The sequence below is a fragment of the Apiospora kogelbergensis genome, assembly GCF_038363985.1.
Source record: "Apiospora kogelbergensis strain CBS 113332 chromosome Unknown utg000008l_segment0_segment0, whole genome shotgun sequence".
Lineage (NCBI taxonomy): Eukaryota > Fungi > Ascomycota > Sordariomycetes > Amphisphaeriales > Apiosporaceae > Apiospora > Apiospora kogelbergensis.
The window spans coordinates 2,124,868-2,134,270 of NW_027117425.1; the positions used below are offsets into that span (position 1 = coordinate 2,124,868).

General features: G+C 52.5%; 3 protein-coding genes across 3 annotated transcripts; 1 reads left to right on the top strand and 2 right to left on the bottom strand.

The window, feature by feature from the left end:
* Positions 1 to 52: 52 nt before the first annotated feature.
* Positions 53 to 1,101, bottom strand: PG998_012636 (protein-tyrosine phosphatase-like protein; the record flags this gene model as incomplete). The annotated part of the gene is made up of 4 exons (XM_066879452.1): positions 53 to 203; positions 265 to 587; positions 661 to 798; positions 871 to 1,101. 4 exons carry the CDS (start codon positions 1,099 to 1,101, stop codon positions 53 to 55), a joined length of 843 nt encoding a protein of 280 aa, XP_066725836.1.
* Positions 1,102 to 2,006: 905 nt separating this feature from the next.
* PG998_012637 (uncharacterized protein) lies at positions 2,007 to 3,235 on the bottom strand (the record flags this gene model as incomplete). Its single annotated transcript, XM_066879453.1, has 3 exons — positions 2,007 to 2,515; positions 2,947 to 3,043; positions 3,095 to 3,235. The coding sequence occupies 3 exons, from the start codon at positions 3,233 to 3,235 to the stop codon at positions 2,007 to 2,009; spliced, it is 747 nt and encodes a 248-aa protein (XP_066725837.1).
* Positions 3,236 to 7,606: 4,371 nt separating this feature from the next.
* On the top strand, positions 7,607 to 8,358 carry PG998_012638 (Uracil phosphoribosyltransferase; the record flags this gene model as incomplete). The annotated part of the gene is made up of 2 exons (XM_066879454.1): positions 7,607 to 7,753; positions 7,879 to 8,358. 2 exons carry the CDS (start codon positions 7,607 to 7,609, stop codon positions 8,356 to 8,358), a joined length of 627 nt encoding a protein of 208 aa, XP_066725838.1.
* Between the last annotated feature and the right edge of the window lie 1,045 nt (positions 8,359 to 9,403).

Genomic DNA, 9,403 nt, shown 5'->3' on the forward strand with positions numbered 1-9,403 from the left:
ATGGGTGTGACGACGTCTAAAGAAATCAAAACAAAACATCCAAAACCTCCGGCTACGAGCTGTGGGCACTCTCGTCCACAATCAAGTTCTTTCTGAGTTGCTCAATACCTTCTGGTGTGATGAGGCCCAAGTCAACAACACACTTTTCGACTGAGCCGTAGTTTTCCCGTATCCAGTTGAGGTGAACCTGCATGTTCCGTGGACTGTGGGCGCCAGTCAGTTAATCGACCTGCGGCCGAAGTAGTGGAGGGGCATCACACTCACTTGGCACTAATCATACGCCATGCGCCAGGGCGGTTGTCTGCCATGGCCGGGTCCTTCATCAGCCAATCCACGAATTCCTGATGTCGTGATTGCAAGCCCGTGTCCGTGAGATGGTACTCCTGAACCACGGAGGCATCGTCGACGCCGCAGAGCGAGAGGATGAGCGCGCAGAGCACGCCTGTGCGGTCTTTGCCCGCCGTGCAGTGCATCAGTATGGGTGGCGGATTATCCGAGGACGACAGGTGGGCAAGTATGACCTTGTACGGCTTGTCGTTGCTGCTGGCGGCAAGCAGTATGTTCTTGTAGGCTTCTAAAAAGCCTCGCTTTGGGATGTCGTTAGCATCGGTCAGTGGGCATAGAGGCAGCTGGAGGAGGAGACCCCGGAGCTTCACCTACATCGGACTCGTCACTGTACTGCTTGAAACGCTGGGCCAGTGCCGTAGGCGAGAAGTCTTGGTCTCTCCATACTGGAGCGAAGACCCTTTCGGCGCCTTCCCACTCCTTCACCTGCCGATGCCCGCCCTCTGCATCCTTCTATATGCCATCCATAGGGGGTCAGCATACATGGTTACAGGTGGCCAAAGGGGGTGTCGTGGGCCAACTGACCTTGATCTCGTCCAAGGACCGTAGGTCGTACACCTTCTTGATGCCGAGGTCTTGCAGTTGCTGGACACCCTGATCGGTCACCTTGGAGGGTTCTGACGACCTGAAGACAACGCCGGGCTTGATGGTCTTGCCTGGTTGCGATGCAATGGGGAGCGGCACCCCGCCAATGTCCCGGAAGTTCGGGAGCCCTGGGATGTTGATAAAGGGCGGTGGCAGTTCTTCTTGGGACATTGTCGTTATCGCCACCGTGGCTGACATGAGTGTGTTGACGAAGCGGGAGGGCGATGAGGATGGGGGACGTGGAAATCGCCAAACCCGACCAAGGGATGCATGTGGGCTCTTATAGAATGGGCCGTCGGCTTTATTTATTCAACACTCTCAAGTGACCGATTGCGGCGCAGTACATGTACACAAATAGCTTGGTAATTGGCGGAAGATAGTGCTGGGTCGATTGAGGGTTGTCTGCACATCCACGGCCATGTACCTGCGTAAGAGAGCATTACACGACGTCCAAACTTCGCAGGTTGCGGTCATACAGGTGGTATGTCGTACCTTGCTTCGCTCAGTGTTCGAGCTTGTCAGAAAAGCACCAGTGAATCACGAACTCGATCATCATCTGAAGCACCTTGCCTTGTCCGTCTCCCGCCTTCCACTTGGCCACCTTGATGACCCCGCTCGCCCGCATATCCTGTGATCGTCGGGGCCGTTCGTTTTAGCCCCTCATCCTCCAGCCTGCCTCGACTACAAGAGTAAAGGCGGCAGACAGTTTACCTACCTTTCCCGTCCCCGACATCAATTGGGCTCAATGCAAGACGTATGGCTTTTTTCAACCTTGCATGCACCCAATATCACTCAATCTCTGCTTTTGGCACAGCCTTAGAGGTGGAACCACGGACGAACTGACCGACTTCGAAATATCGAATATGCCGGAACCTCCAGCTTCACATTCCGCCTTTACCTAACTCGAGGGCTGTTTTTCTACTTCCCACTCACCGCTAATGGAGAGCGGCATTATCGGAACCGTCTGTCTGCAGGTTGCTTCTCCCTCGGCCAATACCACCCGCTTCATCGATCGAGTCCGCGTCTGCTGCCTATGCTAGTGGGGGGCTGTTTGCCTCGTGAGCGAAGCATCACCGTCAGGTTCGAGCTTTGCAGCTCTCCTGGGCAATTTTCGGGATTTCTCGAGTTCGCCCGCCATTCAGCCCGTGGCTGGGCACGAGAATGCTTGAGGCTTTCCCCTGAGGCTTTTGGCCTCGAAACCGCCTCGCAGTTCCCATGAAGTGACAGCTTGTTGGGCGGCCAGCCTTGGTTCGCGCACCAAAACACAACATCTGAGAAGCCGGCTGGGCAACACCCTGCGAGCTCTCTTCTCGCCACAGCCTCCTTCTCCTGTTCCATACATTGCTACTGTGGCAATGCTTATTGTCATCCTTGTCCTTGTCCTTGTCCTTGTCCTTGTCCTTGTCCTTGTCCTTCTTGTGAGCCTCTCTCCGCGGGCGTATACTGCCACACAGCCTCCATGCGGCTCTTGACTCCGGCCACCCATATATCTGCCCGCTGGCAGAACTGCCATCTGCAATGCAAGCGCATCTTCCTTGCCTTTCCTGCAGAGTATGTGTGCGCTGCATGCTGGTTTCTGGTATGGCTGGGGGAGGGCGTAAGGCGTAGTTCTCGGGCATTCGAGTGTGTGTATATGTTTGACATTGAGGAAATCTAAGGTAAAAACAATGCATAGCCTGGTCTCCTGCCGGGTATAAGTAAGAACAAACAGCCTGCTCCATGCCTTCCAGTGGAGAAAAATGAGGTTTCGAAACCTTTATCCCAACGTGACAACCTCGACCCCCTCTCCTGCGCCTCTTTTGCTCCTCTCCAGATCCTATCCTGCCTTCGACAATTCGTACATCGGCGGTCCGGTGACTCTGCTCAGACTACAGCAGTCAGATGCCATGTACCTAGGATGACCCTTTGTCACGAGAGTGGGCCATGGTGGTTGTACGTGCTATCCCTCTATCCTTGAGTGGTTTGCCTTGTTAGTGGGTCATCATCGGGACGTTTGTTCTACAGTTTGGTACTTACACCCGCTGTAGATGCCATAACTGGCAGGACGAGGCTTGAAACAGTAGGGGCAGCTCAAGTCATACGTGCAAGACAGGTTGCCAGCATTGCAATTGGGCTACCACTGATTAGCGACATGGTATCAGAGTTGCTGTCTTCGAAAACTTACGCAGACCCAGCGGGTGTTCGAAGAGGAAGAAGCGGATGGCTTCCTGGCTTCGGAGTAACCGATATATTCGTTCGTGGTGGTCCTCCTAGCATCATGGTGCTTGCTGCGGCTGCTGCTGCTCTTGTCCTTGGTGTTCCCCATCTTGACGCTGGGTTGGAGGCTTAACTGCGAGGGATCTTGAGTTCAAGGTCAGGTGGTGGGATATTGTGATGTGACAAGTGAGTTCGTCTTGAATCTTATATATTGGCAATCGAGTTCTCGGTGGCTTGTTAGGTGCTGCCTGATGGGCTTTCCCAGTCTTCTTCGGTCGGTTGCTCTGACGTATCTTTATACTACAGCACTCGCTATCCTGGGCCACAAGCTTTATCTGTATTCCTGAGTCATCGAGAAGACGAAGGTATACCGAAGCCATATCACTGCCCGGTGGCTTTGCCTCGTCTCGTGCCCTCAGACTGGAGCGAATGGAAGCCCAGAGCAGAGCCGAGGCCCCTTTTGATGAGGCGTGGTACTCGGATTCAGAAAAGGTGCCTCGAGGGTGTTTTGCCGCAGACGAATGGTCTTTTTTTCCATTTCTTGCAACGGTGGGAACGTGTAGATTGGTTCACCACCTTCCCTCGAAGTCACATAGCGAATATTGCCATATCCTCGAGAGCTCTGGGATACCATCTGACGCATTCAAGCGAATGGAGATCATGGCCAGGCCGTTCTCTCCATTATACCGCCTTTCCTGACTGTTGTAGTTTGGTGTGATTGGGGCTATTGGTCAGAAAATGCCACGAATCCCACAACACCATTGCGTAGCCAAGCAGAAAAGGGCATTTTCCACTTGCAAATGGCGGGTCACCATGTCTAAGTTGAGGAAAACACATGTGTTTTGACAGGGTTGATTGGTCCATTGTTGCCTCTCTCTCCCCTTTTTGAGTATTGGACGGGTCAGTACACAAGACGCCTGGCGGGGCTTGGCTGTCCTGCATACACTCTCGTCTCACACATCTTCGTATGCTGCGGTCGAGCTGAGCATGTGTTTGGGCATGTGGTTTCATCTCGTGACGGCGGCGAGGCTATTTCTACTTTGCTTCGGTGGGCTAGAGGGCAGACTGTAGCCATGCTTCCGGGGGGTTCCTAAGCCCAGGGCAGTGCGGTAGTGTCTCCTGGGTCCTTTGTGTCTCGCCCCGACCAACCTTGCTTGTCGTCATCCAGGAAGGATCGAGTAGTTCCGGAATTGGGCTCTCATCAACACATATGCTGGGAGTTCAACATAATGAGTGACCCTTGCCGTCCGTAGCCTGACTGTGGAGTCGGAGGTAAGATGACCTGCCCCCGACAAAGACTAGACTCTTGTTCCCTCGAAACGCCTACGGTGGCTTTCTTCTGACAAGGCGTACCGGTAGACAGTTCTATTTCCAGTAAACCCAAAGGCTGGGGGCTCATATGCCGGACCAGGTCAGCTTTGTCGTGGACTGGTGAAGCCGACATGACTGCTCAAGTGGACCGAGTTGCCTTCCCTCTTGCATCTGTCTTCCGCCTCGTTGCCACCTTGACAAAAGCCGGTCATGCCCCCAACGGAGGCCCCGGGAGCTATGCGTGGCTGTCTTCGTCTTCGTCTCTTTAATTCTTCCGTCGTTGCTTCAACGTTGAAGTAGTCTTGGCAGGCCTGTGTGATTGGATGAAGTGTCAGGCCTCATAAACCTTGGTCTTAGGCATGTACATGCCTTGGAATCCAGGCATCGAGGCTCTCTTCTTACTTCCGGTTTGTTTAAAGGATATGTTGTATCACTTTGGTGATGCAGAAGTGTCACGAACGAGTGGATCGACTGCTGTTCTTATAAGAAGCTGAGATGCGGCTGAGAAGAGAAACACGTCGACGTAGCTACGCGTCATGATTCCAAATCATGCGGCTCATGTACCCCAGGCATATCCCACCATTATCCTCTCCGAAGGAGCCTGTTGGTGCCGCAGAGATGCAGCCTTCTTCGCCCAACCCACCTTGATGAATACACACCATCAAGATACAACCAACGAATCACATTCCATCTCTCTACACACTCAGCGCATTGTTTATATGCAGCGAATAACGCCAGCTGGAGATTTTATAGAACTACTGAAGAAGTCTTATTCTTCGTGTTCTAGGGCAGCGGCGTCAGCCATGGTGACTCTAGTCAGCTGCATTGCGTACACCACCAGGTACCTTTCACCCAGCATCTTGGATGGACAGCCGAGGGGTCATTGCCAGTTAAAGGGAGTTGATAGCATACATCGCATGCAGTTGATTATATGGAAAATCAGATGGACCTACCTATAGACGCCTTCAGATATATTGGTCAAGTGACAAACCCTATAGGGGCTATTGAAGGTAATTTCTTGCGGACTTTCAGGGCAAACAATACACATCGAGGCTACGGAACTTCCGAAGTTGCTGCCCGGTGTACAAAACGCATCAATATGATTTCGGGCGTCCCCTATGACAAGGGTGATGGGATAGAGTCACTGTGGTGAGGCTCTGTTCTATGAGGCTCTGTGAAGAGGGAAAACGAAATATGGTGAGCCATTGAGCAAACATCAACCCCTGACTTTCAATCCGCATCCGCAGCACACCTTCAGTGTAGAGGGCTGGGCTGTCATAGTAAGTAAGCCTTCCTCACCCTGCTTCACTTGGCACCTGTATATTACTTACTATGACTACGAGCCCACGAGCCCATAAGCAACATCAGCATATGCATTTTAACCCGATGTACCAACTGGAGAAAGACCATGGGTGTATCTCCCCTGCAATTTTGAAGAACCCGGATGTCAATCTAGGACTCGCAAGGAGAGCCATTGCAATTTGACAGCCTCACAACTACCCCTTAAACATGGAAGATCTCGCTAACGACAACCTCTTGTTGCCCCAGAGTTATTACAATTAGCCATTTTACGGCGTATTTGATTCCGCCAAAAAGCCTTCCTGGCGAAGGCATAATGAGTGTCGGGCTAGGCATTCCATTACAGTTGATTCTGCCCACGACGTGCTGTCTGGAAGGAGCCAAACACGATACGTATTTGGTACCGAGACTGATAACCATCTTGAAACAGATGCATGATGTTACATGCACGTTCACTGCCTCGATTCGGTGGAAGGGATAGATCCAGGTGACTTTTTCGACAAAGCTTTATAGTCTTCATTGCCGTGCGAGCGACTCGTCGTATCGAAGTGCGCTACTAGCTTAGTAATTGTGACCAAGCAGAGAAGTTCGATTCCATACCGGGTGCTGGTGACGTTTCCCCTGAGAGGTTTTTGTAAATGACTGACTCCCCTGGAGGAGAGATATGGGTAGGGATCAGGCTGTGCGGTGCGGGTTGCTAGCATAAATTCGCGTTACACGGTGGCTTCTACATTGCGTGCAACAACAGCAATGAATCCCTGGAAAGAAAGGGAGTAGTTTAGGATGGAAGGCTGTGGTTAGCGGACGATGGCCTATGAGTCTTCAAGGGACCTCAGGGGGTATCGATGACCGCGGCTTTGTTGTGACTCCGCCTCAAACCACAAAGACTACAGTGCAATTCATACAGGTGTTGACATTGTGCTTTATTGAAGTATATATGGTTCATGGTAGCATGTTCTACCTTGTTCATTGAGGATCAAAGTCCCTGTATCTGGATTGTAATGCTGCTGTCAGTACTTTAAAGAGAGCCTGGACCTACCTAGTCTCCTCTGATCTGCCCAACAGCGGCCCCAGCGTCAAGATGAACCTTCAGGCGCTATCTGTCCGTTGCAAGAAATGCCCACCACGGGACTGCACAGACATCGTGGTCTGCTACAGCTGCGGGCATCCGTTGGCTGCCGGCGTCAGCATGTGGCGCTGCCAACAACAAGAGCCGGGGCAGGAGAAAGACAAGAACCACCGCCACCAGGGACCGAAGTACTTGGCGGTGCCGCTCCCGGAGCCTTGCGACCGGCCTTCTTGCGACAAGAAGATCCGTCTGAAGGGGATCCAGCCGCTGAGTGCGAACACGGTCAGGGGGCTTGAAGCTAAGGATTACTCGCGATGGGCGCCGGGTTATTCCTCCCCATGCTGGCCGGTAATAAGAGAGGTAAGCTGGCAAGGTCTTGATCAAGGAAGAGGCATACGTATTTGCAGTGCAGTGCGGACCATGCGGGACATTTCCTGATTTAACGTTTGCCATACGCCATTTTGGAATAGAATGCAAAGTAATTAACAGATTGGCTTGTTTATGTCCCTCTTCCCCTAGTTTTAGTTTGACGCCAGACAGGGTCTCGCGAAGCGCGCCAGTGACGTCATGACACAGCTGGATCATGGAAGTGGGCGCTAAACGAGGGGAGAGGAAAAACACCAAGGAATGGGCAACGCCTTTACCTGTCTCCATTTCCGACATCCTCTGCCTTCCATCAACAACCAGCCGGACTATACCACCTTCATTGCTTCCTGTGCGACAGTAGAAGCGACATCTACGTCCAGATAGACAGTCGCTCTCTGTAAACAACATCCGCGTGCGCGAGTCTGATTCGACGATATGGGTTTCTTCGGAATGACCCTGGCATATATTGCCTTCACCATACTGCACTTCTTCCAATTCGTCCTGGCGCTTGTCGTCTGTGGCCTCTACGGAACAGATCTTGACCGCGCGCGCAAGGCTGGCAAGTACACCGACGGCAAATGGGTAAGTCGTGGTCATGAACCAGCCCCAATGAATCCCATTTTAGACGCCCAACAATCCGCATCTGGCTCTGCACTGGAACGAACCGAACACCCCACAAGAAGACCATCAGCTAACACGCATGCCAGGTCTTCGCTGAAGTTGTGGGCGCCCTGTCCGCCCTGACGGCTATCCTCTACTCGGTCCCCTTCATCCTGCGCTTCGCCGCCGTCCCCGCATGGAGCTTCGTCATCTTCGTGCTCTGGGTCGCGCTCTTCGGCCTGTTTGGCAACATGTACATCAAAGAGGACGCCGAGGGCAACGGCGACATTCAGCGCATGAAGAACGCCGTCTGGGTCGACCTCGCCAATATGCTGCTTTGGTTCATCGGCACCGTCGCCGGCGCTGCCTACTGGTGGGTGCACAAGGACCGCAAGAGCCGCTTCACTGGCCGTGCCGAGCTCGGCCGCGGTGCCCTCCACCCGATCGTCGGGATGGAAGGCATAAACGACCTTCCTCTACGCCAGTCACTTGTTAAAGAATATAAGATATGGTCTTACGAGAGGGAGAAACCCCAGGAAAAAGGAGAGGAGGGAGGGGGTCCAGCAAGCCAGGAGGTGTTTGGATGAATAAGATGGAGGCAAATTGTCATCTTGCAGCAGCATGGCTGAGCAGCACTGCTTCTTTGGCGTTTTGCGCACGATACCACGTACATGACGGGCATGTTTCACGCAATCTCGAACATATACCATTTGTTTTCTGCTTCCGGCAAATTTTGCGGATTTTAGGATTACGAAGGGGGAAGGAAGCATGAGATGAGAAGTTTATCCCTATAATAACTTAATGCTGAAAAGATTATCTCAATTTACATAAACCACCAACCTTGGCTTTGAGGGTCGGTATCCGCAATTGTCCGGTATTGCGCTTGGATCGAGCGTATCGTTCGAACCCAAAATCTATCTATTTCAGGTAGCGAGAGCGAATGATGGACGTTCTACGACTTCTGGAAGGCGGAAACTAACCTAGGCTATTTGGACCAGGCGTGTCCAGAGACCAGACGTGTCACCAGACGTGTCTTGGTGTCCGTTCGTCAAATATTTCGGATACATACAAATAGGTGGCCTGGATTGTACTGTACGTATGTAGGGCAAGACATCGAGAAGCCCACATCCAACCCAATTCAAACCGGCATATGAACAGACTAACTTGTCCAGAGTGAAGACTGCATGTAGCTAATTCATGGAGGCGAAACTACATTACATTCGTCCGGCATTTCGTCCAACCATCGATGAATGCAGAAGCAACCTGATGCTCATTCGCGCTTTGCCTCGAACGTAATCAAACCGGCGAGAGGCTTTGAGATGATGCTATGAGAAGCATGACCATCATAAGCTTAAGAAGTAATCGACCGGCGGCAAAGGCGGAAAGCCTAGTAAAGACGAAGCTGCTAGGATGATCGTTGCCCCATCCAGGGGCGTCGTGAGGGCGCGGCGGGCGCTCTCCTTCCTAAATGCTAAGGGTCTCCGACGTGGGCTGTTCACGACGTCATGGGGGATCCGTCGCGCCGGCTAAGCACGCAGCAGTCGTTACATTTGGCAGATTGACAACCTGCCTTGACTCGCGAGAGAAGGGAGCGCAGAGGGAGGGACATGGGTCTGATCATGGGGAAATCTG